The sequence below is a fragment of the Eleutherodactylus coqui genome, chromosome 8 (genome assembly GCF_035609145.1).
Source record: "Eleutherodactylus coqui strain aEleCoq1 chromosome 8, aEleCoq1.hap1, whole genome shotgun sequence".
NCBI lineage: Eukaryota > Metazoa > Chordata > Amphibia > Anura > Eleutherodactylidae > Eleutherodactylus > Eleutherodactylus coqui.
This window is the reverse complement of record NC_089844.1, coordinates 136,529,974-136,555,892: the sequence shown is the minus strand read 5'-3', so window position 1 is coordinate 136,555,892 and position 25,919 is coordinate 136,529,974. Positions and strand designations below refer to the sequence as shown.

General features: G+C 46.9%; 1 protein-coding gene across 1 annotated transcript in view; it reads right to left on the bottom strand.

Annotated features, from left to right (window-relative positions):
- The window catches only part of LOC136577931 (glucagon receptor-like), a 32,218-nt gene extending 7,326 nt beyond the window's left edge, over positions 1-24,892 (bottom strand). Inside the window, exons 1-10 of the mRNA XM_066577849.1 lie at positions 24,842-24,892; positions 10,309-10,405; positions 8,832-8,939; positions 4,403-4,527; positions 3,823-3,929; positions 2,047-2,203; positions 1,604-1,763; positions 1,397-1,457; positions 1,191-1,260; positions 196-284 (exon numbers count right to left, since the gene is read on the bottom strand). Coding sequence (XP_066433946.1) covers positions 196-284; positions 1,191-1,260; positions 1,397-1,457; positions 1,604-1,763; positions 2,047-2,203; positions 3,823-3,929; positions 4,403-4,527; positions 8,832-8,939; positions 10,309-10,405; positions 24,842-24,892 — 1,025 coding nt within the window. The remainder of the gene's footprint in view (positions 1-195; positions 285-1,190; positions 1,261-1,396; positions 1,458-1,603; positions 1,764-2,046; positions 2,204-3,822; positions 3,930-4,402; positions 4,528-8,831; positions 8,940-10,308; positions 10,406-24,841) is intronic.
- Between the last annotated feature and the right edge of the window lie 1,027 nt (positions 24,893-25,919).

Here is a 25,919-nt window from a genome sequence, read left to right as displayed (position 1 = left end):
GAGTGGGGAGAAACGGAGGGGAGATCTCTCTCTCTCCCTCGCTCCCCCCCCCGCTCCCCCCCGCAACTCACCTGTCACCTGTCACCTGCGCCGGTCCCCGAATCTTTGGAGACGAGCAGGGAGATACTCGGCTAAGGCACTACTCGCTCGAGTAATGTGCCTTAGCGAGTATACTCACTCATCTCTAATTCTCACCTCAGTTTGTAGTCTGCAAAACCTTTCTGGTTGGCTTTCAGCTTAGACAATATCATTTTCAAGATCCTCATAAAGATCACAAGGTTAATCTGAGGAGGAGAAAAGACAGCTGACATAAGGAGCATATCACCAGAAGAGAAACATAAATAATTATATGAGATGTATTAAAGGATTAGAAAAACATAGCTGCTTTCTTCCAAAAACAGCACCACGTGTGTCCACAGGTTGTACATGGTATTGCAGCTCATCCCCTTCACTTCACTGGAACCAAGCTGCAATACCAGACTAAACCCATGGACAGGTGCGGTGCTGTTTCTGGAAAAAAGATTGCTATGTATTTTTTAATTTTGTACAATCCCTTTAAGGCCTCCCTCACACAGGTGTTTTTTCCAGTGCTTAAAGCTGCATTTTAAGCGCTGCGGTAAACGCTGTACAATGCTTTGTTCATAATACTACACTCCCTATATGATAAGAGAAGCATTATGGGCCCTCTATTGTTCCTGGGCCAACTGCATCCTCTATAGTTATGCCTTTGGTCACAGTCATTGCTGACTACGGCCTCTAAATGTTGCAACAGAAAAAAAGGGTTTAATCCCCTTACATAATGCTCTAACTACTGAAAAGAAGAAAGAAAGTACACCTAATTGGTTTCACTGCATCATAACAACCTGTTCTATAAAAATGTACATTATTTATCCAGCATGGTAAATTCCATTAAAAAAAACTAGAAAAAGAAAATAGCCATTTTCTGGTGTTATCACCTCCCCCAAATAGAAAAAAAAACTATTAACCACTGTTAACCTCCTTAATATCAGTATGCTAAGTTACATCATCAGTAAACGCAGCAACATGCCTGACCAGGCGGGGACTTCTCCTTCTTTATAGTGCAGGATCAGTAATGCATATCGATGATATGCCACCAGCATTTCTTTTCCCACCAAATGCAATGGAAGATGTGGTTAGTACAATAATGTAACAAGAACATCAGTGCTCACCATGGAGGCCAGCAGGATGGGGATCCGGATAATCCACCAGTAGGCCATGTTGTCATTTAGGGCCCAACATCTGGAAAAGAAAACCTCAACTAATCAGAGCTTTAGAGGATAATGTAAAAAGTGGAATATGGTGAAATGAAACAAACAGTAACATAGTGTTAAATCAAGTCGGTCATCATAATATAGCGCCCAGTATCTTCACTCACTCCTTGTTTTCCTTGAGATACTTCAGCGTCATCCAAGGAACTACAAATAAAACTGGTGTTCCTGCAACATAGAAAGAAATGCATCTGTCCAAGTGAAGAATTACCCAACCTACCGGCATAAATGCCCGTTACCAATCTCACATAGGTATAGTGACGGTCTATGGTAGCACCTATGTTTATAGTGTTCCTATTAGATAAGTCACCTACCCCATCCAAGATACAAATAGAGGGTGTAGTTGTTCCTTTCGGAGAAAACTGCACTGATAAGCAGCTTGTATAGGTAGACTGCCTCCACCACAAACCAGTAATGATTGGCCAGAATACAATACTGCATTATAACCTGCGCTGTGCGACATCCAATGGCTGCCTGTATAAGATAAATGAATAATGTGGCAATATTAAATGAGTCCAATGTTGGATCATAACTATATATAATACAGTCTAGGAGTCTACAGCTCCTTGTGAGTTTGCATATAAAGTCAGTGGCTATTGGAAGGGACCCATCCACTGAAAAGGCTGCCTAATCAATGCATGATCAGTAGGGTCCAACTTCTCATTCATCAATCATTGATTGAGCATCCTAATGACAAGCTATTAATGCCATAGTCCTGGAGAAGCTACATAACTACTTGGAATGCACATGGCCGTACCTTGTTGCTGATGAGAATCTCCCAATCTGACACCTCAATGATCTGCTTGCCCCATCGTTTCTCCAATAAAATGTCCTTCACAATTACTGATATTCCACGAAGGGCAAAAGAGAAGAACAGGTTGGCATGGATGTAATTCCTGGTGCAGCGCAGTTTCCTATAATGATACAACGGCTAGTAATCAGGAAGGATTGCTGGGTCTTTAGTGAATGCAGGTCAGAAGAAATGATAGTCTAAACCTAGGAACAGTCACCCACCCCATTCTGTAGATTGTGGATAAAGTTGTTATTATGTCCTCTCAAGAGGAGGCTTTGACAGAATCAAATGGTGTTTAATAGGATATCATGTCATGCAGTCTGAAGCTTCTTGATTTCAATGCAAAAGCTTAAGAGGAACCTTCAACCTCAACTACCTATAGTGAACATAGGAGGACACATAACGGTTCATGCCGAGCTGCAACCTATACCTTATATCTTCACCTATTATGTCATATAATTACAGTATATTCAGCAGTATAATGGACATGGACATATCATAAAGGTGACCTACATGATCTGACAGAGACAGACAACCCTTTACTATGACTTGTGGTCAAACAAAAGTCTGAACTTGTTCATGTGGGTTAGATGAAACTGTGACCACCGTGATAAGCCTAGATATGATAGATGCAGCCAACTGTGATGGGGCCCATAGAGGAAAGAGAAAAATCAGATGGCGCCATCCTTATTCTGCATGATAACAAACTTAAGGGATCATTCACACGAGCAGATTTTTGGTCTGCGTGCAGTCGCAGTCTACAATGGGCCAATAGTAGCCAATGTGCCTACTCACACATCAGTTTTTTACATGGCCCATGAGGCAAACAATCGCAGCATGTACTATTCTGGTCTAAGTGCTGTCTATATTCCATGGACCTGTTGCTAAGAGATGTAGAAAAAAATAATTCGAGCTTGTCTCAGTTTTTCTGCAGCTATGAAAAATGTGCATATGGACTGTTAACGGACGTCATACAGAGCTGCATGAAAAACGTCCTTTTTTGTGGACGTAACACCAATGAGTTTTTAAAAGCTCGTGTGAATTAAAGGGCTTATCCCACAATAGATTTTTATTACCTGTCCATAGGATAAGTGATGTAAGTCTGATTGGTGGGGATCTCGCCACTGACACCTCCACCAATCCTAAGAACGGGGATCCAGTGTTCTCCATACTCACTATAGGCTCATTGCACCCTCCACAATGAGGAAGAGATTGATGGAGATTTGCAGTCACACACGTGCAGTGCTGCTCCATTCAGCTTCAATTGGACTGCTGGAGATAGCTGAGCACTTGTACTCAGCTATCGCCAACAGCCCCATTGAAATGGATGGAGTGGTGCCTGCAGAGGTGTGACTTCTTCAACATTCAGTCTGAAGTCAGTGCGGGTGGGCGCAGTGAACCTTCAGTGATGAGAAGAGGGGGACATAAGACCCCCAGTTCTCAGGATCGCTGGGGATCTCAGCAGGGAGACCCCCACCAATCAGTCTTCCATCATCTATCGTAAGGATAGTTAATGAAATAATATCTTAAGATAACCCCTTCGACCCTAAGTCTAATTTCACACGGGCAAGTACGATATCAGGCCATGAAACGTGGGCCGATATCACGCTCCCCAACGTGCAATTTCTCAGCAGATGCGAGGCTTTCTTGTGTTAAAAACGCCTCACATCACTGCAGGGAAGTAGCCGTCCTCCGCAGCCGCTTAAAGCCGTCTATATAGTAGCCAGAAGGGATATTTACCTACACATGGTAAGAATCAGCAGGGATGACAAGAGGGCCATCAATGACAGTGAATACCCCACAGTGTACAGAGCTCGGAAACCCAGCAGTAAATCCTTTGCCCCCATCTAGAGAGACATGGACACAAAGTATTAATTATGAAGCTGCCATTACTTCATCCTAACTGGATATAAGTTATATATCGAACTCCATAATAAATCAGCAGTGTTGGAAGGCCTAGAATATACAGTTTAGCAAACTCAAGTACACAAAACGATTTCTCCTGTGCTTTCGCTATTTTCCTATAAACTGTAAACTACAAGAAATAGCGCTGCGATGTGCCAGAAAATAGAATTTACTGGTATGTAAAAAAAAACACCTCTCCTCAATGATGTGTGGATTGTGTAGCTCTCTTTTGTAGTTTGCTTGCAATTAAATCCCCAAATCTGCTCCTTCTTTTTGAATGACCCTGTATAACAAAGTATGGCTGCTGCTTCTGTTACTCTATACTTTCATGTGCATTACTCAAAATAATCTATACATATTGACTTCAATGAAAGAATAAGCCGCCAGTATCACATCTATACAATACTGGTGTCACCTCTTCCTTCATCATCTCCATCTCATCTTCTTCACACTGTGATGAGTTCCTCCAAGGCTGTGTCCCATTGATCATCACCCACTGTCCATCCAGTCCGCAGCGTCGAGATACCTTTCCATGTTTTACTGCCAAGACACAGCGGTGATAGAATCAATGCGGAGAACTATGCAACCATCTCATGTCTAATGTCGGCATAGTCATTTGCAAGAATTGACTTCACTATGGCTGTATTCCCTACATTCTAGTCATCAGCCGAGTCCCAGCGATCCGTCCTCCATCAATCAGTTATGACATATTCTATCAATACGCATAGTATACACTGAATGGCCACCTAATTAGAGATCTACATCTAGTAGTGCTTTGGACCTCCTTTGGACTTCAGCACCGCAGCAATTTGTCACGGAATCCATCCACATATATCATAAGACCCGGGATGCTCCAAGAGTACACTCCTCACATCATTACTGCACCTCCACCAGACTGACAGGAAGGGGTCATCGATTCATGCTGCTTGCGTCAAATTCTGACTTCCATCAGCAACAGAAATCTGGATTCATTCAGTAGATTTGTGCTCTTTTGACCCCCCCCCCCCCCTCACCCCCACTCCCGGAGTCTCACCTTTCTGTTTCTCTTAGACACGATGATGTTGAAACTGGTCGTCTGCTGTTATAGCCCATCCTTGCTAAGGAATGACGAGTTGTGCGTTCAGACACGTTAGGTAAAGTGTTGTATCCAGGTACTCTTAACTGTGCAGTGCCTGTTCACCAGATCAATTCTTGACATCCTCCTCTGAACCCCCTTTCATCAAGAATTTGTTTCAATCCCCTTTCGTTGTATGTTTTCCTTGTATACTCTCCAAACCAGCTGGCAGTGACGTCCCGGTTCGGCTAGTCTAGCACCAATGATCAGACCTCGTTGGAAGTTGCTCAGTTTGCTGGATTCACAGAAAACTTGCTCACGTGATTCTATGCTGCACTTCGGGGTCACAGGTCTAATTTCCATACAGGGAAGCTTCAATCGTAAAAAGATCGAGGTCTCCAATAGTGGCTATTCAGTGTTTAACCCTTTGCAATCCAATTTTGGATTCAGGGTTTCCTAGGGGGCTTTCTCTTTTTTGCCATTATACAATGGCACCATCTGCTGGCTAGAGCCAGTACTGCAGTATGGGGCATGCTGGAGAGGCCCCCAACAACTGAGCGGCCAGTAATATACAATAAGAATACCCTGCAGGACGTATTCTGACATCAGAACTGTACAGCCTTCAATCAGAATGTCTTTAGATGTAAGACAGTGGATTGGAAAGGGTTAATGGTGGTAAAATTACTTTAAAGGGAACCTGTCATCACCTTTGAGCCCCATAAACTACGTTATGTTTCATACTCACCGGGCGCCCTGTTCCTGCACTGTGTCACTGCAAGGTTGGTGTGAGCACACAGTGTGACTCTTGTCAGATAGCTTGGGGACATGCTCACCCATTCATCCCTATGATAGGCGTGCACAAAGCTGGCTGAAAATAGTCACTGTGTGCGCCAACTTCATGGGGACACAGTGCAGAAAGAAGGGCAGCCGCTTAGTATAAAACATACCTCCCCAGACTCCCCGTTTCATCACCTTGGAGCCCCATAATTTAGTTTATGGGGCTCAAACATGATGACACGTTCTCTTTAAAAAAGCAAGTTGTGTCCCTCGCCCACCCCCCACCCACCCCTTTTTTTCCCTCCCTCCTCCTTCTAATTTTCCTTCCAATTCTGTCCATTTTTGGAAATACGAAATACAATAATATGCTTATGGTAACGTTACAAGGCCAAAGAAAAAGTGTTAAAAATCTTGTATATTTATCAAATATCTAATGCATTATGTATTTCAATAAAAAAAATTATTGGAAAAAAAAACTAGCTGCAAATAGTAATAAAATCTCAATAAACTATTGACAAAACCATGAGAAATATTTTATTTTATTGCAATATCTTGGCAGCAAAGACTGCACAAAAATTTGCAGTGTTGCTCATCGGGCAATAAAATTGGGCTGATTTTTGCTAAATCGGATCAGATCATCCCAAACTGATTTTGAAGAAAATAGTGCCAAAATATTGGCAGAAAGGAGAGGTGTGTTGGCTTAGTGCTGATGCCTTGCAGTGCTGGAGTTCTAGGTTTGAATATAACCTTGATGGGGATTTGAACCCAGGACCAGGGGCGTAACTATAGAGGGTGCAGGGGATGCGGTTGCACCCGGGCCCAGGAGCCTTAGGGGGCCCGTAAGGCCTCTCTTCTCCATATAGGGAGCCCAGTACTATGAATAAAGCATTATAGTTGGGGGCCCTGTTACAGGTTTTGCATTGGGGCCCAGAAGCTTCAAGTTATGCCTCTGGGCAGCATGGTTTAGGTATGGGTACGGGTACAGATAGAGGTGGGGGCCCCAGCTCACGTTTTGCATCAGGGCCCCTGAGCCTTTAGTTACGCTCCTGCCCAGGACCCTACTGCGGCAAGGTGGCAGTGCTCACTACTGGGCTGCTGTTGCTTTCACCACCACTATTGTTCAAAGAGGCCAAATTAGAGAACCCAATTTTTACTCACGTTGATTTTATTGGAAGTTGGAATCGGGTGCCAGATACATAATTATTTTTTTAAATCGGGTTGGTCACTCCCAACCTGATTATTTCATAATCGCTCTACACTATTCATATGTACATCCTCTAAAGCAGGTGGGCACAACACGAGGCCTGGGGGCCTGGGCACATAAATGTCTATGTGTGTGTTCGGAAAAGGCGCAGAGATTTTTTCTTTTTTGGACTTGGATTGTTATCATAGTGGAGATATATCTCCTAGTGACCCTCCTGGAACTCTGGGATACAGACGGGCTTGGAGGACCATCATTTATCATTAAGGCGAACCAGGATTTCAGGGTGCTAGTGGGGGATTAAAGGATCCCACTGAGCACCGGGTAAGTCCTTTTCATACCGTTTTCAGGATATTCAGAAGCCATCGTTAAATTGCGAGGCGCTTTCCAACCTATTCTTTCTATTTGTTTTCCTCTAAAGCAGGGGGCACAACGTGAGGCCTGGGGTCACATATTACCCACAATGTTGGTCCCAATCACCTGGACACAGAAATATCTATGTGTTACTGCTCCCATGTAGTTTCCCCATCAGGGTGAAGAGGAGTGGCACATAACAGGGCAACCGAAATGGACAAGTACTAAGGGTGCACTGTGCAGCCATGTCTGGGTAACCTATATATTAGGAGAATAAAGTCTCTTGACCCGCTAGGCACTCCAGAAATGGGTCAAGGCCATTGCCTTGACATCCATCATCTACAATTGAGAGAGTTATGTGCATTGTCTGTTCCTCTCTGGAACAGTTCTGATTGGGAGCAGGTGACCCCATTCTCCCAATAGGTGGGAGTCTTGGAAGTGCAATGTGGCCTCAGAGCACAAACTGTTCTGCACCCCCTGGTCTAAAGTCCAGCTGCCAATTCTATGATTTAATGTGCATATCTTAAAATCACCACTAGAGGGCACATAAAAGTTCATACTCCATTCCTTTACCCGAGAAGCTGCCGAATCCAACATCAACGGTGAATTTTTGTCTAAGTGCTCCCTAAGGTCTCTGCATCCTAAAGATTACTTGCACATTACAGTCAGTATATCTGTACCACTAGGCATTCTTCAATATTGCACTTTACATTGCATTTATCAGTCTATGATAATAAAGTAGATTCAGACAGCATTCCCAAAACACTTAAGTGAGGGTGTTCTTGTGCGGCCGCTCTCACTTCTGCGCTGGAACCTCTGTTAGAAGGTTCCGTTGCAGATCCATCCAGAAAAAAAAGTGCTGCATGCATGAAACCAAACGGACCCCATTATAGTCAATGGAGTCCGGTGCTGTTCTGTTCTAGCATAGGACGGATCCGTTTGATCAAGGGATTCCCTTTCCTGCTCCCATAATGGAGCAGGAAAACGGAACCCCCAAAGCAGATGTGAAAGCCGCCTTCCCTGCTTATAATGATTATGTCTTCTTCTCAGGCTGCTTTCACAGCTGCGTTAGGGTCAGTTCAGGGTTTCTGCTCAATTTTTGGAGGGGAGAAACTGATATAAAACAGAAAAAAACAGATCAATTTTTTCCCCCATTGATTTCTATGGGGTCGCAAAAAGCGGAAACCAAACAGAAAGGCTTCTGTTTGCTTCCATTAAGTCAGGTTTCCGTTTTTTTGTGAAAAAATAACACTACAGACTGCGCTATTTTTCTGTCCAAAATAACAGAAATCTCTGGGGGGGGGGGGAGGGTTCGAAACCCCATTAATTCATTAGGCGAAAAAAACATATCCAGTTTTTTCTGTTTTATATCAGTTTCTCTCCTCCAAAAACAGAGCAGAGAGACGGAAACCCTGAGCCGAGGTCTAACGCAGATATGACAGTAGCCTTATAAATTACCTTTTTGAAACCAAGGAAGATAATACGGGCAAGATACGCTGGTGATCGCTCCGGGTGTACCATCCGGCCAGCAGGCGTACATGTCAAAAGTGCGGTTGCAATGCAGACCTATGAGGAGAGAAGGGAAAATCAAGACTGTGAAGGGATGCAATGATGGTATATTGATGGCACCCCAAGAACAAGGATGACTTGTCCCCGATTCTCAGTAAAGGTGGTGGCCACTCTCCGGTATAATAAATGAGAGGCACAGCTGAGAGGTCACCACCGGGCATACCCAATGCAGAAGTAGCTGCCTGCAAAATATAACTGCCGAAGAAAGGGGTGTGGAAATTCGCCTATAGACCAGCTCTCAAGTCATTCATTGCCTCCCTTTCTAGAGGCATTCTGCTGCAAGTTGCACTGATTCTCAATTACAAGATTTAAAGGGCTTGTCCAGTTGTAAACTATTGATGGTCTGTCCTCAGGATAGGTCATTAATAGTAAACTAGTGAGGGTCTGTCCTCAGGATAGGTCATTATAGTAGATTGGTGAGGGTCTGCTGCACGGAACCCTCATTAATAAGCTGTTCTCTGGGCTGATGTGTTCATACGCTGAGCTGATTTCTGCAGGATGCAGACAGCTCCATTCTCACTGCAGTGGCCAGGCTTGATATTGCAAGCATTAAAGTGAATGAGAACTTTGTCGGCAATACCAAACATGGCAACTGCAGTGAGAATGAAGCTGTCTTCTTCCTTCAGAAATCAGCTCAATGCATGAACGCACATACCCAGAGAATAGTGGATCAGAGTCACACACCCATCAATCTACTATGGACCATCAATAGTTTACAACTGGACAACCTCTTTAACCCCTTAATGATGGGGCTTTTTTTTTCATGATGATGGTACAAACATGCAAACCCAAAAAGAGGGTGCTCAATTGAAAAAAGCTGTGCTGCTCTCTGACAGCTACAATGCGGGCGTGTAATGTAGTGCTTTTGGGTAAACAATGTTTTTTGTTTTACCCTCGGGTATATATATGAAAAGACTTTTATCAATATAAGAAATGAAAGCTGAGCTGTGATTGGTTACTATTGGCAACAAAAATTACAGGGGAAGTCGGTGAGTTTTTGATTCTTAATTATGCCAATATTTGTCGCCCCGATGCTGGAGAACGCTCAAGAAAAAATTTCACTCAAATCAGACCAGAAATATGGATTTGTGCACGACACAAACAGATTTTGCGTTTTATATATAAGATATGGAAAAGGTTTTTTTTTTTAACCCAACATTTTTTGTAATAATTAAAATACATAATTTTTAGTTCATTTTTTTTTAGTTCCCTAAGGGGTCTTGGAGTTGCAATTGTTTGGTCACTTATACAATAGAGATCAGTCTGGTATGGGTGACCCCTCTATTACACCCATACACCTTAATAGCATACAGCAGTGGTTGTCCGCTATGGCCCCTTCCCCAGAAGTAATAATGAAGGTGTTGACCCTGAGGACGCGGCGTGCTTGACATCCATCTGTAGCAGTCTTCTTTATACCTCATCCATTCTTCAATAGTTTTCTCCAAAACTTTACCTGCGACACTCTGCAAAGACAAGAGAACAACCAGTGAGGATCCGGGCATGGAAAATGAAAGTTATTCCAATGATGCATCTGAATGATGGGAGTTGTTATTGTCTGTCAAAAATTTCAGTGAAGCGGCCATTGTTATGGATTCTGACTGACGGAAAAGGGGGTTTCTAGCTTTATTATGTCATTTCAAAATCTGTTTGGTGTCAGTGAAAGGGAACATTCCTTTATGGCCCCTTCACACGAATGCATTTGCATGCAGATTTGCGTGTGCAATATGCACAGAATAGAACCCATTGATTTTAATGTGTTCATTCTTTTACATTACTCTTTTTACACAGCATGTTCTATTTCAGTGTGGATTTAGGCACCAAAGGTCCCCATAGAAGTCTATGGGATGTGCGCAAACGCGCAATCAATATGCTGCACAGTGCAGCAGAAAAACACAAAGAATAGCCTTTAAAAATCATGGCGGGGGTGTGCCCCGCACCCATGTGGACTGGCCCTGTGAGTGCAAAAAATACAGTAATCTGCATGCAAACAGGTCATGCATGGCTAAGGTGACCAGGCGTCCCAATTTAGGCGGGACAACCCCTTTTTGGGACTCTGTGTCCTGCTTTCCTCCAGGGCCCCAGCGAAATGTCTGTCACCATTAAAGTGATTACTAGCCGGGGTGCTGTGGCTTCCCGGCTGGTAATCACTCCGCGCACAGCGCCACGGCGAATGCACACACTGACTGCAGTGTGTGCATCTGGGATCTTCACCCCCTTCCTGCCCTGACCTTTCCTCCTTCGTTCCACAAGAGGGGAGGAGAAGGGAGGAGGCGCTGCTGCAGGCACACACACTTCCACCCGCAGCAGCGCCTAGAAGAGAAGCAGCGGCGCTCTGAAGCCCAGGAAGAGAAGGTAAGTATATCGGTTTCAGGGGGCCTCTAATACTACTGGGGCTACAGTGTGGGGAGGGTCACTGTTACCCGCAGCAGCGCCTAGAAGAGGAGCAGTGGCGTTCTGAAGTCCAGGAGGAGAAGGTAAGTATATTGGTTTCAGGGTGCTCCAATACTACTGGGGCTACTGTGGGGAGTCACTGTTACTACTGGGTTTGATATAGGGGACACTATTAGCAATAGTGTGCCCTATATCAGCTCCAGTAGTAATAGTATTACTACTGAGGCTACTGTTGGGGAAACTATTACTACTGGGACCACTATGGGGCAACTATTACTACTAGGGCCACTCTAAGGGACACTATTATTACCGTGACCACTGTGGGGATCACTATTACTACTGCGGCCACTGTGAGGGAAACTATTACTACTGGGGCCACTCTGGGGGACATTATTACTACTGAGGTCCACTGTGGGGGTCACTGTTAATACTGAGGTCCACTGTGGGGGTCACTATTACTAGTGGGGGTCACTATTACTAGTGGCGCTACTGTGGGGGTCACTATTACTAGTGGGGCTACTGTGGGGGTCACTATTACTACTGAGGTCCACTGTCGGGGTCACTATTACTACTGGGGCTACTGTGGGGGTCACTATTACTACCCTGGCCACTGTGGAGGGACACTATTATTACTGTGGTCACTGTGGGGGGACACTATTATTACCGTGGCCACTGTGTGGGTCACTATTATTACTGAGGTCCACTGTGGTGCTCACTATTACTACTGAGACCACTATGGGGGCACTATTACTACTGAGGCTACTCTGCACATGGCAGCATACCTCAAGCCAACTTACGGTATGTTTACATGTGGTGGAAATGCTGTGGAAAATCCGTCATTCCACGGCAAATTCCGTAGCATTTGTGCATCCAAAAAAAGTAAAAATCCATATAATTGATGTGGATTTTGACTGGAGCTGATTTCATACTTTGTGGCGCTCCCCTCATCTCCTCCGAAGGCTTCCAGCCGTCAGTGATCCCCAGCTTCCGATTCCCAGTGGCCTCGTCCGGTGCGGCAGCGTGGGTCAGGTGAGGCCACTAAGGCCTCTGGGAACCGGGGAGTGCTGACAGAGAAACGCCTTCAGAAGAAGTGAGGGGGAGCGCCACCTAGTATGAAATCAGTTGCAGTTACGCAGCTGATTTTCAGTCAAAATTCGCATCAATGGTACGGATTTTGACTGTTTTTTTTACATTGTACAACAATGGAGGTAGAATCATATGCTGTGATAAGCCCCGCCCCTGAACACACCCCTCTGTCCCGCTTTGACCCTGGGAAAATCTGGTCACCTTATTCATGGTGCAAACGCATTGCACTTAGGCAAATGTTTTTTCGCATATGCTTGTGTGAAGGGGCCCTTATACATCCCAAACTAAGAGCTCATTCACACAAACGTAAATATACAGTTAATAAAGACCATTGTTTTCAATGGATTCCTATACAGCTGCATACTTTTCACCTGATTCTTGATTGCGTAAAAAAAACCCGCAGCATGTCCTCTTTGGGGCGCATTATGAACCAAAATAGCCCATTAAAATGAATGAGCTTGCAAAATTACGCAGGAAGCATACACATTTGCAATAGGATTTCATGCATTTTATTTAAAAAGCTGATAGGCAGAAATATGCAGGGAATCAGCAGAATTTCAGTGCGTGAATACGCCCTTTAGGGCATTTTCAGACTGGCACAGAGCATAGTTGGGCCTGAACAAGGAAAATTTCTTCCCCTTTGCCCCCTATTCAAACTCCGTGTCAGAGCGCAGGTGTTTGAAAAAAACGTGGGAATATAGGTGCCGCCTGATTTTCCCAGCACAATGTATTCACTACAGGACAGGTCTTATCTTTAATCGCCGGCACAATTAACGGCAGAGAAAAGAGCTAGTGAAAATGAAGCTATTGAAATCCAGTGAAATCAATGGTTTCGTTTTGTCCCATTATGCGGCGGCGATTATTCCGGCCGCATAATGGGAGAAATACAAGTTCATCTCAAACCGCCCTTACTCAGGGACCGAAATATGCAATACACCCGTGGGCGAAAGTGCCTTTAGGGCTAATGACCACAGACGGATTTGCACTGCAGTTGCCACAGCATAAATCTGCGGTGGAATAACGCAGCTATTAGGTTCTATTGAACCTAATAAGTCAGTCCTCCCATGCGGAATTCTGCTGCTGATTTACGCCGCAGGAAAAGAATTGCGGTATGTTCTATTTTACCACATTTTCCGCACTGGTAGGTCTACATTGATATAGTATTAATGAAGACTGCAGAAAAACGTGTCTTTTTCCGCGATCACCAGCAGGGACTTTCTTGTTTATCTCCGCAGGATTCCCGCGGCGTAAAACCGAGGTCTGTACAGGTTTTCAACTCCTGAGTGTAGATTGGTTACAATTGTACTGACTTCTCAGCAGAGATCAAGACTAGATATGTACAAGTTTGCAGCTGCCTGTCACACTCTAGAGGTCTCCTGTGTATTGCAGTCACTTCCATGCAGTGCAGCCTCCTGTATGATACTTATCAGGCACCATTTTGATGGTGAGATTTTTTTATTTCACTTTCACATCAAACCCATGATGTGACAGCACAGCATTAGCTAGAGGCAATACCATTTCTGCCTGCTGGGTGGAAAGTTTAATTATCATTCCCTTCTACATTCACCTAATTTAAGCTACAGTCAGGAGGATGAGCTGTTATCTCCACTATTATACCTGTGTGGTAGGAGCTGTGTGATCATTCAGTAATTGTGATAGGAGTGTCTGTGTCTCTCTCTAGGCAGTTTCTCTGGTAGGGTCCATGTTATAGCATCACACAGACTGAGAAACTGACTAGTTTCAGACAGCATAAACCCAAGTAAATCTGAAGTGGTCAGAAATTAAATTACATGACCATCTCAGGAAAAAGAGGCCAAGAGTTTCAGGTAGAAGGGAATAACTAACCAAGGTAACACTAGCCCACTTATGAATGAAAAAAAGAAATGGACCTTTAAATAATGAGGTACTGAAACACAAAATACAATAGAAGTTGTAGAACTTTTCACTATACAATAATTTAGTATTGTTAACATAACACTGGAAAATTCCTTTAACCCCTTAATGACATGGCCTATTTTGGGCTTAAGGACGTAACGATTTTTGGCAGATTTTCTTCTCCATTTTTCAAAAGTCATGACTTTTTAATTTTTCCGTCGCGGCCATATAAGGGCTTGTTTTTTGTGTGGCGAGCTGTAGTTTTTATGGTGCCACTTTTGGGTACATAGACTATATTGTAAAACTTTTATTATTTTTTTATGATAGCAGGGGGAGAAAATGCATCAATACTGCTATAGATTTTTTTTTTACAGCGTTAGGCCGCCAGCAGACGGGTGGAAATTCTGCGGTGGGATTTCCAGCGGGATTTCTGCCGCTGGACGCCTGCATAGGATTGCTTTAACAAACGCAATTCTATGCAGACGGCCGCGGTTTGGCAGCATGAAATCTCGCGCGGCATACAAACCACGGCATGTTCAATTTCTGTGCGGGACTCGCACAGAAACGTCACTCACCCGCTGCCGACTATGGTCTGCGCATGCGCCGGCTGCTCAGTAGCCGGCACATGAAAGATCCGGAGCTGCGGGGCGCGGGTGAGTACACGCTGCTCTCTGCAGGCGCTCGGGTCGGGTCCTGCGGCGAGAATTCTCGCTGCCGGATCCGACCCGGGCGTCTGCAGGCAGCCTTAATCATGCAGCATAAATAACACAATACATTTTTTCTGTGGGTCGGTATGGCTACAATGATACCAAAATTCTTACATTTTTTTTAGGTTTTTCCACTTTTCTGCAATAAAAACCCTTTATTTGAAAATCTTTTTTTTCTAAATCGCTGCATTCAAAGTCTGGCAAGATTGGCAAGAGCCATGGCAACAGGCCGGGCTCTCTGCAATTATATCGCGCGCTGCAATTATATAGCGCGCTCCCTCTGTGAACCCCTCCCATGCCGCGATCTACATAGATCGCGGAAGGGAAGGTGTTAACAGCAGGGGGCGCATCTCCGATGCACCCCCGCTGTTGCAGCGGGAGGCCGGCTCCCAATGCGGGATAGTGCAAGATCATAAGTGATCTCGCGCTATCCCCAGGACGTAAGTTTACGCCCTGTTGCGGGAAGTACCCCGCTGCCAGGACGTAAACTTACGCCCTAGAGCGGGAAGGGGTTAAAGTCTCATAAGAAGCAGGGCAAAAAAGGAAGAGAAAGTAGAAAATAAGAGATGGAGCAATGAAGGAAGAAAGATGCCACAGGAACCAATCTGATATTTTTAATGCCACATCAACCTTCCTATTCTCCTCATCAGAAACCATATAGGATGTGATTGTGTTTGAAAGGAAGGTCATTAAGATTAATAAATGTAATTATAAAAATCTCATCCTGCATTAATTGCGCCTTCACTGCAGGCTGCCAAGGCTCACAGTTGTTCAATCACAAGATGAACAATGAAGCTTAATTAATAACGCTTAATTTTGCTTTTCTAAGGCCTGGTTCACACGAGCGTGGTTCTAGTGCATTATAGGTGCATGAAAAGATCGATTCTATTGGAAACAATGGTGTCCTATAGAAGCGTTCACATGAAGGAATATCAGATGCGCAGAATACTCGCATCTAACAAAAATAGAACATGCAACTGCAAAGCTCCCATCTAACGTCCGTGCTGGGAGAATAGATAGGACCTGACTAGAGATGAGCGAGCGTGCTCGCTAAGGCAAACTACTCGAGCGAGTAGTGCCTTATGCGAGTACCTGCCCGCTCATCTCAAAAGATTCGGGTGCCGGCGGGGAAGAGCGGGGAGGAACGGGGGGGAGATCTCTCTCTCATTCTCTTCCCCCTGCTCACTCCCGAAACTCACCGCTCTCCCCCGCCGGCACCCGAATCTTTTGAGACAAGCGGGCAGGTACTCACATAAGGCACTACTCAGCAAATACACTCGCTCATCTCTAGACCTGACCCATCCTTGGTGCGTGATGGGCAGGAGTTTCCATAGACTCCTATGGGAGCTGGAAAACACGCACCACGCACCTCCGATCGTGTGAACGGGCAATTTCACTGCTAATTAAACTCACCGGAGCGCGGGGATTCGGGTAAGTACTATCTGTTGTTTTTTTTAAAACCCCTGCATCGGGTTTGTCTCGTGCCGAACGGGGGGGCTATTGAAAGAAAAAAACGTTTCGGCGCGGGACAACCCCTTTAATGCATTTTTAGAAATTTGTACTTATATTAATGAGCACTAGAGATGAGCGAACGTGTTCTTCCGAGCTTGATATTCGTGCGAATATTAGGGTGTTCGGGATGTTCGTTATTCGTAACGAACACCATGCGGTGTTCTGGTTACTTTCACTTCCTTCCCTGAGACGTTAGCGCGCTTTTCTGGCCAATTGAAAGACAGGGAAGGCATTACAACTTCCCCCTGTGACGTTCAAGCCCTATACCACCCCCCTGCTGTGAGTGGCTGGGAAGATCAGATGTCACCCGAATATAAAAGTCGGCCCCTCCCGCGGTTCGCCTCAGATGCGGTGTGAGTTAGATGAGGGACAGTGCTGTTTGTACCAGAGCTGCTGTAGGGAAAGAATTGGTAGTTAGTGTAGGCTTCAAGACCCCCCAAAGGTCCTTATTAGGGCCACTGATAGCTGTGTGTTGGCTGCTGTTAGCAGTGGCAATTTTTTTTTTCTCAAAATCGCCTCTGCAGACCGTTGCACCTGGCATTAGGGACAGAAGTGCTGCATAGGCAGGGAGAGTGTTAGGAGTGAGTGTAGCCTTCAAGAACCTCAACGGTCCTTTCTAGGGCCATATTTATCCGTGTGCAGTACTGTCCAGGCTGCTGTTAGCTGTGCTGCATTTTTTTTTGCTTCTCAAAATCGCTTCTGCAGAGCATTGCACCCTCCATTGATACTGCAGGGAAAGAATTGTATAGGCAGGGCCACAACACAGTTATTATTCATTGAATATATGCAGTGCTGCCTTTTGCTTGTAAAACAAGTGAAAATAATTCTATTTGTCCGGCCTCTGTCCGTCCTAAGGGCGGTGGACACGTGTCGGCTGCGTGTGACACCTTTAAAAATCATACGCACCCAGCTACGTTTTACTCCTGGCTTCGCCATTTGCTTTCCTTAATTGGGAAAAAAAATACCTGCTCTGCCACAGTTAATAACTCTGCTACCCTCACGTTCTGTGACACATTAGCAGGGACACAGCACAGTTATTAAACTTCTCATGTTCATAGAATATACGCAGTGCTGCCTTTTGGTGCCAAAAAACGGAAAATAATTCTATTTGTCCGGCCTCTGTCCGTCCTAAGGGCGGTGGACACGTGTCGGCTGCGTGTGACACCTTTAAAAATCATACGCACCCAGCTACGTTTTACTCCTGGCTTCGCCATTTGCTTTCCTTAATTGGGAAAAAAAATACCTGCTCTGCCACAGTTAATAACTCTGCTACCCTCACGTTCTGTGACACATTAGCAGGGACACAGCACAGTTATTAAACTTCTCATGTTCATAGAATATACGCAGTGCTGCCTTTTGGTGCCAAAAAACGGAAAATAATTCTATTTGTCCGGCCTCTGTCCGTCCTAAGGGCGGTGGACACGTGTCGGCTGCGTGTGACACCTTTAAAAATCATACGCACCCAGCTACGTTTTACTCCTGGCTTCGCCATTTGCTTTCCTTAATTGGGAAAAAAAATACCTGCTCTGCCACAGTTAATAACTCTGCTACCCTCACGTTCTGTGACACATTAGCAGGGACACAGCACAGTTATTAAACTTCTCATGTTCATAGAATATACGCAGTGCTGCCTTTTGGTGCCAAAAAACGGAAAATAATTCTATTTGTCCGGCCTCTGTCCGTCCTAAGGGCGGTGGACACGTGTCGGCTGCGTGTGACACCTTTAAAAATCATACGCACCCAGCTACGTTTTACTCCTGGCTTCGCCATTTGCTTTCCTTAATTGGGAAAAAAAATACCTGCTCTGCCACAGTTAATAACTCTGCTACCCTCACGTTCTGTGACACATTAGCAGGAAAACAGCACAGTTATTAAACTTAGATTATTCATTCACTAGAGGCAGTGGGGCCTTTCGTTTTCAAAAAAGGGAAAAAATTATATTTGGCCTGCAGTCTTGCGCCAATTTATTTCCTGCCTGTGAAATCAAATCACTGGTAATACAGCATGCTGAGGGGTAGGGGTAGGCCTAGAGGACGTGGACGCGGCCGAGGACGCGGAGGGCCAAGTCAGGGTGTGGGCACAGGCCAAGCTCCTGATCCAGGTGTGTCGCAGCCGACTGCTGCGCGATTAGGAGAGAGGCACGTTTCTGGCGTCCCCACATTCATCGCCCAATTAATGGGTCCACGCGGGAGACGGTTATTAGAAAATGAGCAGTGTGAGCAGGTCCTGTCCTGGATGGCAGAAAGTGCTTCGAGCAACGTATCGTCTACCCGCAGTTCTGCGCCGTCCACTGCTGCCAATCCGAATCCTCTGTCTGCTGCTCCTCCTTCCTCCCAGCCTCCTCACTCCACTACAATAACACCTGCTCAGGAGCGGGAGCACTCCCAGGAACTGTTCTCGGGCCCCTGCTTAGATTGGGCAGCAGCGGTTCCTCTCCCACCAGAGGAGTTTATCGTCACTGATGCCCAACCATTCGAAAGTTCCCGGGGTCCGGGGGAAGAGGCTGGGGACTTCCGCCAACTGTCTCAACAACTTTCTGTGGGTGAGGAGGACGATGACGATCAGACACAGTTGTCTTGCAGTGAGGTAGTAGTAAGGGCAGTAAGTCCGAGGGAGCAGCGCACAGAGGATTCGGAGGAAGAGCAGCAGGACGATGAGGTGACTGACCCCACCTGGTGTGCAACGCTTACTCAGGAGGACAGGTCTTCAGAGGGGGAGTCAAGGGCATCAGCAGGGCAGGTTGCAAGAGGCAGTGCGGTGGCCAGGGGTAGAGGCAGGGCCAGACCGAATAATCCACCAACTGTTTCCCAAAGGGCCCCCTCGCGCCATGCCACCCTGCAGAGGCCGAGGTGCTCTAAGGTCTGGCAGTTTTTCACAGAGACGCCTGACGACCGACGAACAGTGGTGTGCAACCTTTGTCGCGCAAAGCTCAGCCGGGGAGCCAACACCAACAGCCTCACCACCACCACCATGCGCAGACATATGATGGCCAAGCACCCCGCAAGGTGGGACGAAGGCCGTTCAGCGCCTCCGGTTTGCACCCCTGCCTCTCCCCCTGTGCCCCAACCTGCCACTGAGATGCAACCCCCCTCTCAGGACACAGGCACTACCGTCTCCTGGCCTGCACCCACACCCTCACCTCCGCTGTCTTCGGCCCCATCCAGCAGTGTAGCTCAGCGCACCGTCCAGCCGTCGCTTGCGCAACTGTTGGAGCGCAAGCGCAAGTACGCCGCCACGCACCCGCACGCTCAAACGTTAACCGTCCGCATAGCAAAATTCATCAGCCTTGAGATGCTGCCGTATAGGGTTGTGGAAACGGAGTCCTTCAAAAGTATCATGGAGGCGGCGGCCCCGCGCTACTCAGTTCCCAGTCGCCACTACTTTTCCCGATGTGCCGTCCCAGCCCTGCACGACCACGTCTCCCGCAACATTGTACGCGCCCTCACCAATGCGGTTACTGCCACGGTCCACTTAACTACGGACACGTGGACAAGCACAGGCGGGCAGGGCCACTACATCTCCCTGACGGCACATTGGGTGAATTTAGTGGAGGCTGGGACAGAGTCAGAGCCCGGGACCGCTCACGTCCTACCCACCCCCAGAATTGCGGGCCCCAGCTCTGTGGTGGTATCTGCGGAGGTGTATGCTTCCTCCACTAAAGCACCCTCCTCCTCCTCCTCCTCCTCCTCTGTCTCGCAATCAAGATGTGTTAGCAGCAGCATGTCGCCAGCAGTCGGTGTCGCGCGGTGTGGCAGCACAGCGGTGGGCAAGCGTCAGCAGGCCGTGCTGAAACTACTCAGCTTAGGCGATAAGAGGCACACGGCCCACGAACTGCTGCAGGGTCTGACACAGCAGACCGACCGCTGGCTTGCGCCGCTGAGCCTCCAACCGGGCATGGTCGTGTGTGACAACGGCCGTAACCTGGTGGCGGCTCTGCAGCTCGGCAGCCTCACGCACGTGCCATGCCTGGCCCACGTCTTTAATTTGGTGGTTCAGCGCTTTCTGAAAAGCTACCCACGCTTGTCAGACCTGCTCGTAAAGGCGCGCCGGCTCTGCGCACATTTTCGCAAGTCCCACACGGACGCTGCCACCCTGCGCACCCTACAACATCACTTTAAGCTGCCAGTGCACCGACTGCTGTGCGACGTGCCCACACGGTGGAACTCTACGCTCCACATGTTGGCCAGGCTCTATGAACAACGTAGAGCTATAGTCGAATACCAACTCCAACATGGGCGGCGCAGTGGGAGTCAGCCTCCTCAATTCCTTTCAGAAGAGTGGGCCTGGTTGGCAGACATCTGCCATGTCCTTGGTAATTTTGAGGAGTCTACCCAGGTGGTGAGCGGCGATGCTACAATCATTAGCGTCACCATTCCTCTGCTATGCATCTTGAGAAATTCCCTGCAAACCATAAAGGCAGCTGCTTTGCGCTCGGAAACGGGGGCGGGGGAAGACAGTATGCCGCTGGATAGTCAGGGCACCCTCCTGTCTATTTCTCAGCGCGTACAGGAGGAGGAGGGGGAGCATGAGGAGGATGAGGAGGAGGGGGAAGAGACAGCTTGGGCCGCTGCTGACGGTACACCGGCTGATTGCCTGTCATCCTTTCAGCGTGTATGGCCTGAGGAGGAGGAGGAGGAGGAGGAGGAGGAGGATCCTGAAAGTGATCTTCCTAGTGAAGACAGCCATGTGTTGCGTACAGGTACCCTGGCACACATGGCTGACTTCATGTTAGGATGCCTTTCTCGTGACCCTCGCGTTGCACGCATTCTGGCCACGACGGATTACTGGGTGTACACACTGCTCGATCCACGGTATAAGGAGAACCTGCCCACTCTGATTCCCGAAGAGGAAAGGGGTTCGAGAGTGTTGCTATACCACAGGACCCTTGCGGACAAGCTGATGGTAAAATTCCCAGCCGACAGCGCTAGTGGCAGAAGGCGCAGTACCGAGGGCAAGGTAGCAGGGGATGTGCGTAGATCGAGCAGCATGTACATCCCAGGCAGTGCAACAGTCTTTAAGGGCCTGGCCAGCTTTATGGCTCCCCACCAAGACTGTGTCACCGCTCCCCAGTCAAGGCTGAGTCGGCGGGAGCACTGTAAAAGGATGGTGAGGGAGTACGTAGCGGATCGCACGACCATCCTTGGTGACGCCTCTGCCCCCTACAACTACTGGGTGTCGAAGCTGGACACATGGCCTGAACTAGCGCTGTATGCCCTGGAGGTGCTTGCTTGTCCTGCGGATAGCGTCTTGTCGGAGAGGGTGTTTAGTGCGGCTGGGGGAATCATCACAGATAAGCGTAGCCGCTTGTCAACCGACAGTGCCGACAGGCTAACACTCATCAAGATGAACAAAGGCTGGATTTCCCCAGACTTCTCTTCTCCACCAGCGGACAGCAGCGATACGTAAGCAATACGTAGACTGCACCCGCGGATGGAAGCTACGTTCTCTCTCACCATCCAAAACGGGGACATTTCTGCTTCATCAATCTGTGTCTAATATTCCTCCTCCTCCTCCTGCTCCTCCTCCTGAAACCTCATGTAATCACGCTGAACGGGCAATTTTTCTTAGGGCCACAAGGCTCACTCAAATAATTTTTCTGAACAATTTTTATAAGTTTCAATGCGCTTAAAAGCGTTGGAACTTTAACTTGAACCAATTTTTCGTTACACTGGGCTGCCTCCAGGCCTAGTTACCACTTAAGCCACATTAACCAAAGCGATTCACCTGCCATCTTGGTTGGGCATGGCCAATTTTTACTGAGGTACATTAGTACTGTTGGTACACCAAATTTTTGGGGCCCTCACCTACAGTGTAATCATAGCAATTTGTATGTTCTTCGCCTGCACTCATGGTACAGAAAGGTGTGTGGGGTTGGCCTACACTTTAGCTACATAAATGTAACTTGGGCCTTGGCTATACTAAGGCTACTGAAATGGAACTAAGACTGCGCTCCCGCTATACTGCTGCTTCGGAATTGTTACTGGGGCCTGTCTTGAGTGCTACTATTGCTGACATGGAACGAAGACTGCGCTCCCGCTATACTGCTGCTTCGGAATTGTTACTGGGGCCTGTCTTGAGTGCTACTATTGCTGACATGGAACGAAGACTGCGCTCCCGCTATACTGCTGCTTCGGAATTGTTACTGGGGCCTGTCTTGAGTGCTACTATTGCTGACATGGAACGAAGACTGCGCTCCCGCTATACTGCTGCTAGTGATATGTTAGTGGGGCCTGTCCTAATGCTACGGCTGAAATGTTACGAATTCTGGCCTCTGCCTATACCGCTGCTAATGGTATGTCTCTGGGGTGTGGAAACAGAGGCTTCCCAAAGACATGATGGCGGCGAGGCCATTTCCCACCAACGCGGTTACTGTAAAGGTGCATATAACCATGGACACGTGGAGAGGACACGTAGTGCCTCAAAAACATCCCCCTCCTCCTCCAACAGGGAAAACATTCTTGGCAAATGTCTTTGCATTGGTTCGTCTGGTGGCAGTCCAAGAATTTCACCTTTACCGACACAACGAGAGCCCCCACACCATCCCCCCGCCACGGCCCACTTAATCCTGGCCGCATTCCGAAAACCAACAAAATACAACCGTGCTACTAGGTCCTCAGTCACCACCACATTACCACCAACGCGGTTACTGTTAAGGTACATATTACCAGTCTGACTGGGGCATGCAGACACCTTGACAGAATGAATAGTGTGTGGCACATAGGTTCCCCATTGCTATGCCCACGTGTGCAGCTCCTGATGGCGGTGGCACAGGATTCTATTTCTCATTGCTTCTGTACAGCATTGTGGGCTATCGCCCCGCCCCTTTTAAAGAGGGCCGCTGCCTAGCCATGCCAACCCTCTGCAGTGTGTGCCTGCGGTTCCTCCTCATGGCAGACGCACTTCTAAATAGACATGAGTGTGGCGTGGCATGAGGGCAGCTGAAGGCTGCGCAGGGACACTTTGGTGTGCGCTGTGGGGGGGAGGGGGGGCGGTTGGTCAGCATGTAACCCAGGAGAAGTGGCAGCGGAGTGTCATCCAGGCAGTGATTGTGCTTTGTTGTAGCTAGTGTGGTGCTTAGCTAAGGTATGCCATGCTAATGAGGGCTTTTCAGAAGTAAAAGTTGTTGGGAGGGGGGGGGGGCCCACTCTTGCCGGTATTGTGGCTTAATAGTGGGACCTGTGAACTTGAGATGCAGCCCAACATGTAGCCCCTCGCCTGCCCTATCCGTTGCTGTGTCGTTCCCATCACTTTCTTGAATTGCCCAGATTTTCACACATGAAAACCTTAGCGAGCATCGGCGAAATACAAAAATGCTCTGGTCGCCCATTGACTTCAATGGGGTTCGTTGTTCGAAACGAACCCTCGAGCATCGCGGGAAGTTCGTTCCGAATAACGAACACCCGAACATTTTGGTGTTCGCTCATCTCTAATGAGCACCTATTATGCTAATGATCTGACTCAAGTTAAAAAGGCATCGCCAAGAGGTCTCCTGGTCAACGCATCATTCTTCAAACCCATCCCCTTCTCCAGGTGGCTGCCGCTCCCTGGGTCTGAACATCAGCGCTGATAGCTGCAGACTCCTCGGACTCTGTTGTATAAGCACCATAACCTAGTTTATGGTGTTCATAGGATGTGAAGGCTTCCCTGAAAGTAAGGATGGGGTCTGGTCGCTAGAAAGAAAGATTCTGTAGGGGAACATTTTGTAGCTAAGTACATAACATAGAACATATGAGGGTTGTTATTTGAGCAAGCCGACATCCACAGTTAAAGATCTGTAGTTACTTCTCTAGGATATGTGGAACAACCTCTTTGCCGAGTGCCTTCAAAAACTGTGTGCAAGTGTACCTAGAAGAACTATTGCTGTTTAGAAGTCAAAGGGTGATAACACCAAATATGGATGTGATTTACATTTCTCTTTTGTTCGGCCACTTTATATTTTGTTAATTGACAAAATAAACTATTGACACTTCTTTTTCTTACTTTGCAGCATTTTTCCACACCTGCCTAAAACTTTTGCTGAGTATTGCATATAAATAAATAAGCTGTGAAATGGAACCACAACTTGGTGCTGCAATGCGGTTTTCTATAGAAAAAGTTCTAAGAACATTGCCAAGAAACAATCTTACAAAAAAAGTATCACTTTACTATTTTTAACAATTAAAAGCCAGGCAGTACAAAATTTTTGATTTCTCTGGACTGTTTTTATTTTCTGATTTGTAGTTTTCTTTTATTCTATTGTCTGTATATGACTATGAGGGCGGCCATCTTACCTGAGCGACAGTTAACAGAGATTGCAGAGTACTTCAACTTGCCTATTTTTGCCCTTACCTTGAAATGAATGGAGTGGTAGTTGAGTATGTGAACTGCTGCTTCATTCATTTTGCTAGTCAATCAGGGAATATGGGACCACCAGTGGAGGTTCCAGCAGTCCGACCCCCACTGATCAGCTGGTTATCCCCCATTCTGTAGATAGTGAATAGCTAAATATTATTGGAATACCCCTTTAAGGCTGGTGAGACACCCATCCCACCACTGGAAAGTAGGAGATGCCTGTATCCTTGAGAAGTGGAGGTCTCAAAGGTAAGCAGTGTATATACTATACTATCCTTTATTAGAATGGTTGGGGGACTGACTTCTAACACCCCCACGATCAATCAGCTGTTTGAAGGGGCTGCAGTACTTGGGCAAAAAGTGTCCTTTTCTCTGGCCTGTAATGTCACGTTCATTGGTCCTATATGCAGTTCAGTTCTATTGAGATTGAACTGCATTACCAGGCACCGCCGCTACACGATATACAGCGCAGTGCCTGGTATACAATAAAGCCACGACTCAATAGGGAGTACTCCTGGGCACATGATCCCCATGGCTCACAATTACAACAGAGAAATTGACAAGGATTTTCATCAGATATCCGTGAGGGAAGTGTATCACAAAGATCAATGGATAGAGAAGGGGCACATATACTTCTTTTGCACAAGGGCCCTGTACTGCCTGTGTCCAGCCCTGTGATCCCCACTTACATAAGTTAGGTAGATTTACCCCCAATGCATGTGGGGTTTCATGTGTCTTTTACTGAGGAGAAGCTTCTTTCTTGCCGCTCTGCCATTAAACCCAGATTGGTGGAGGCTGCAGTGATGGCTGACCTTCTGGAAGTTTCTTGGTCACCTCTAGAGATGAGCGAGCACCAAAATGCTCGGGTGCTCGTTACTTTTCGCGATGCTCGAGGGTTCGTTTCGAGTAACGAACCCCATTGAAGTCAATGGGCGACCCGAGCATTTTTGTATATCGCCGATGCTCGCTAAGGTTTTCGTTTGTGAAAATCTGGGCAATTCAAGAAAGTGATGGGAACAACACAGCAACAGATAGGGCAGGCGAGGGGCTACATGTTGGGCTACATCTCAAGTTC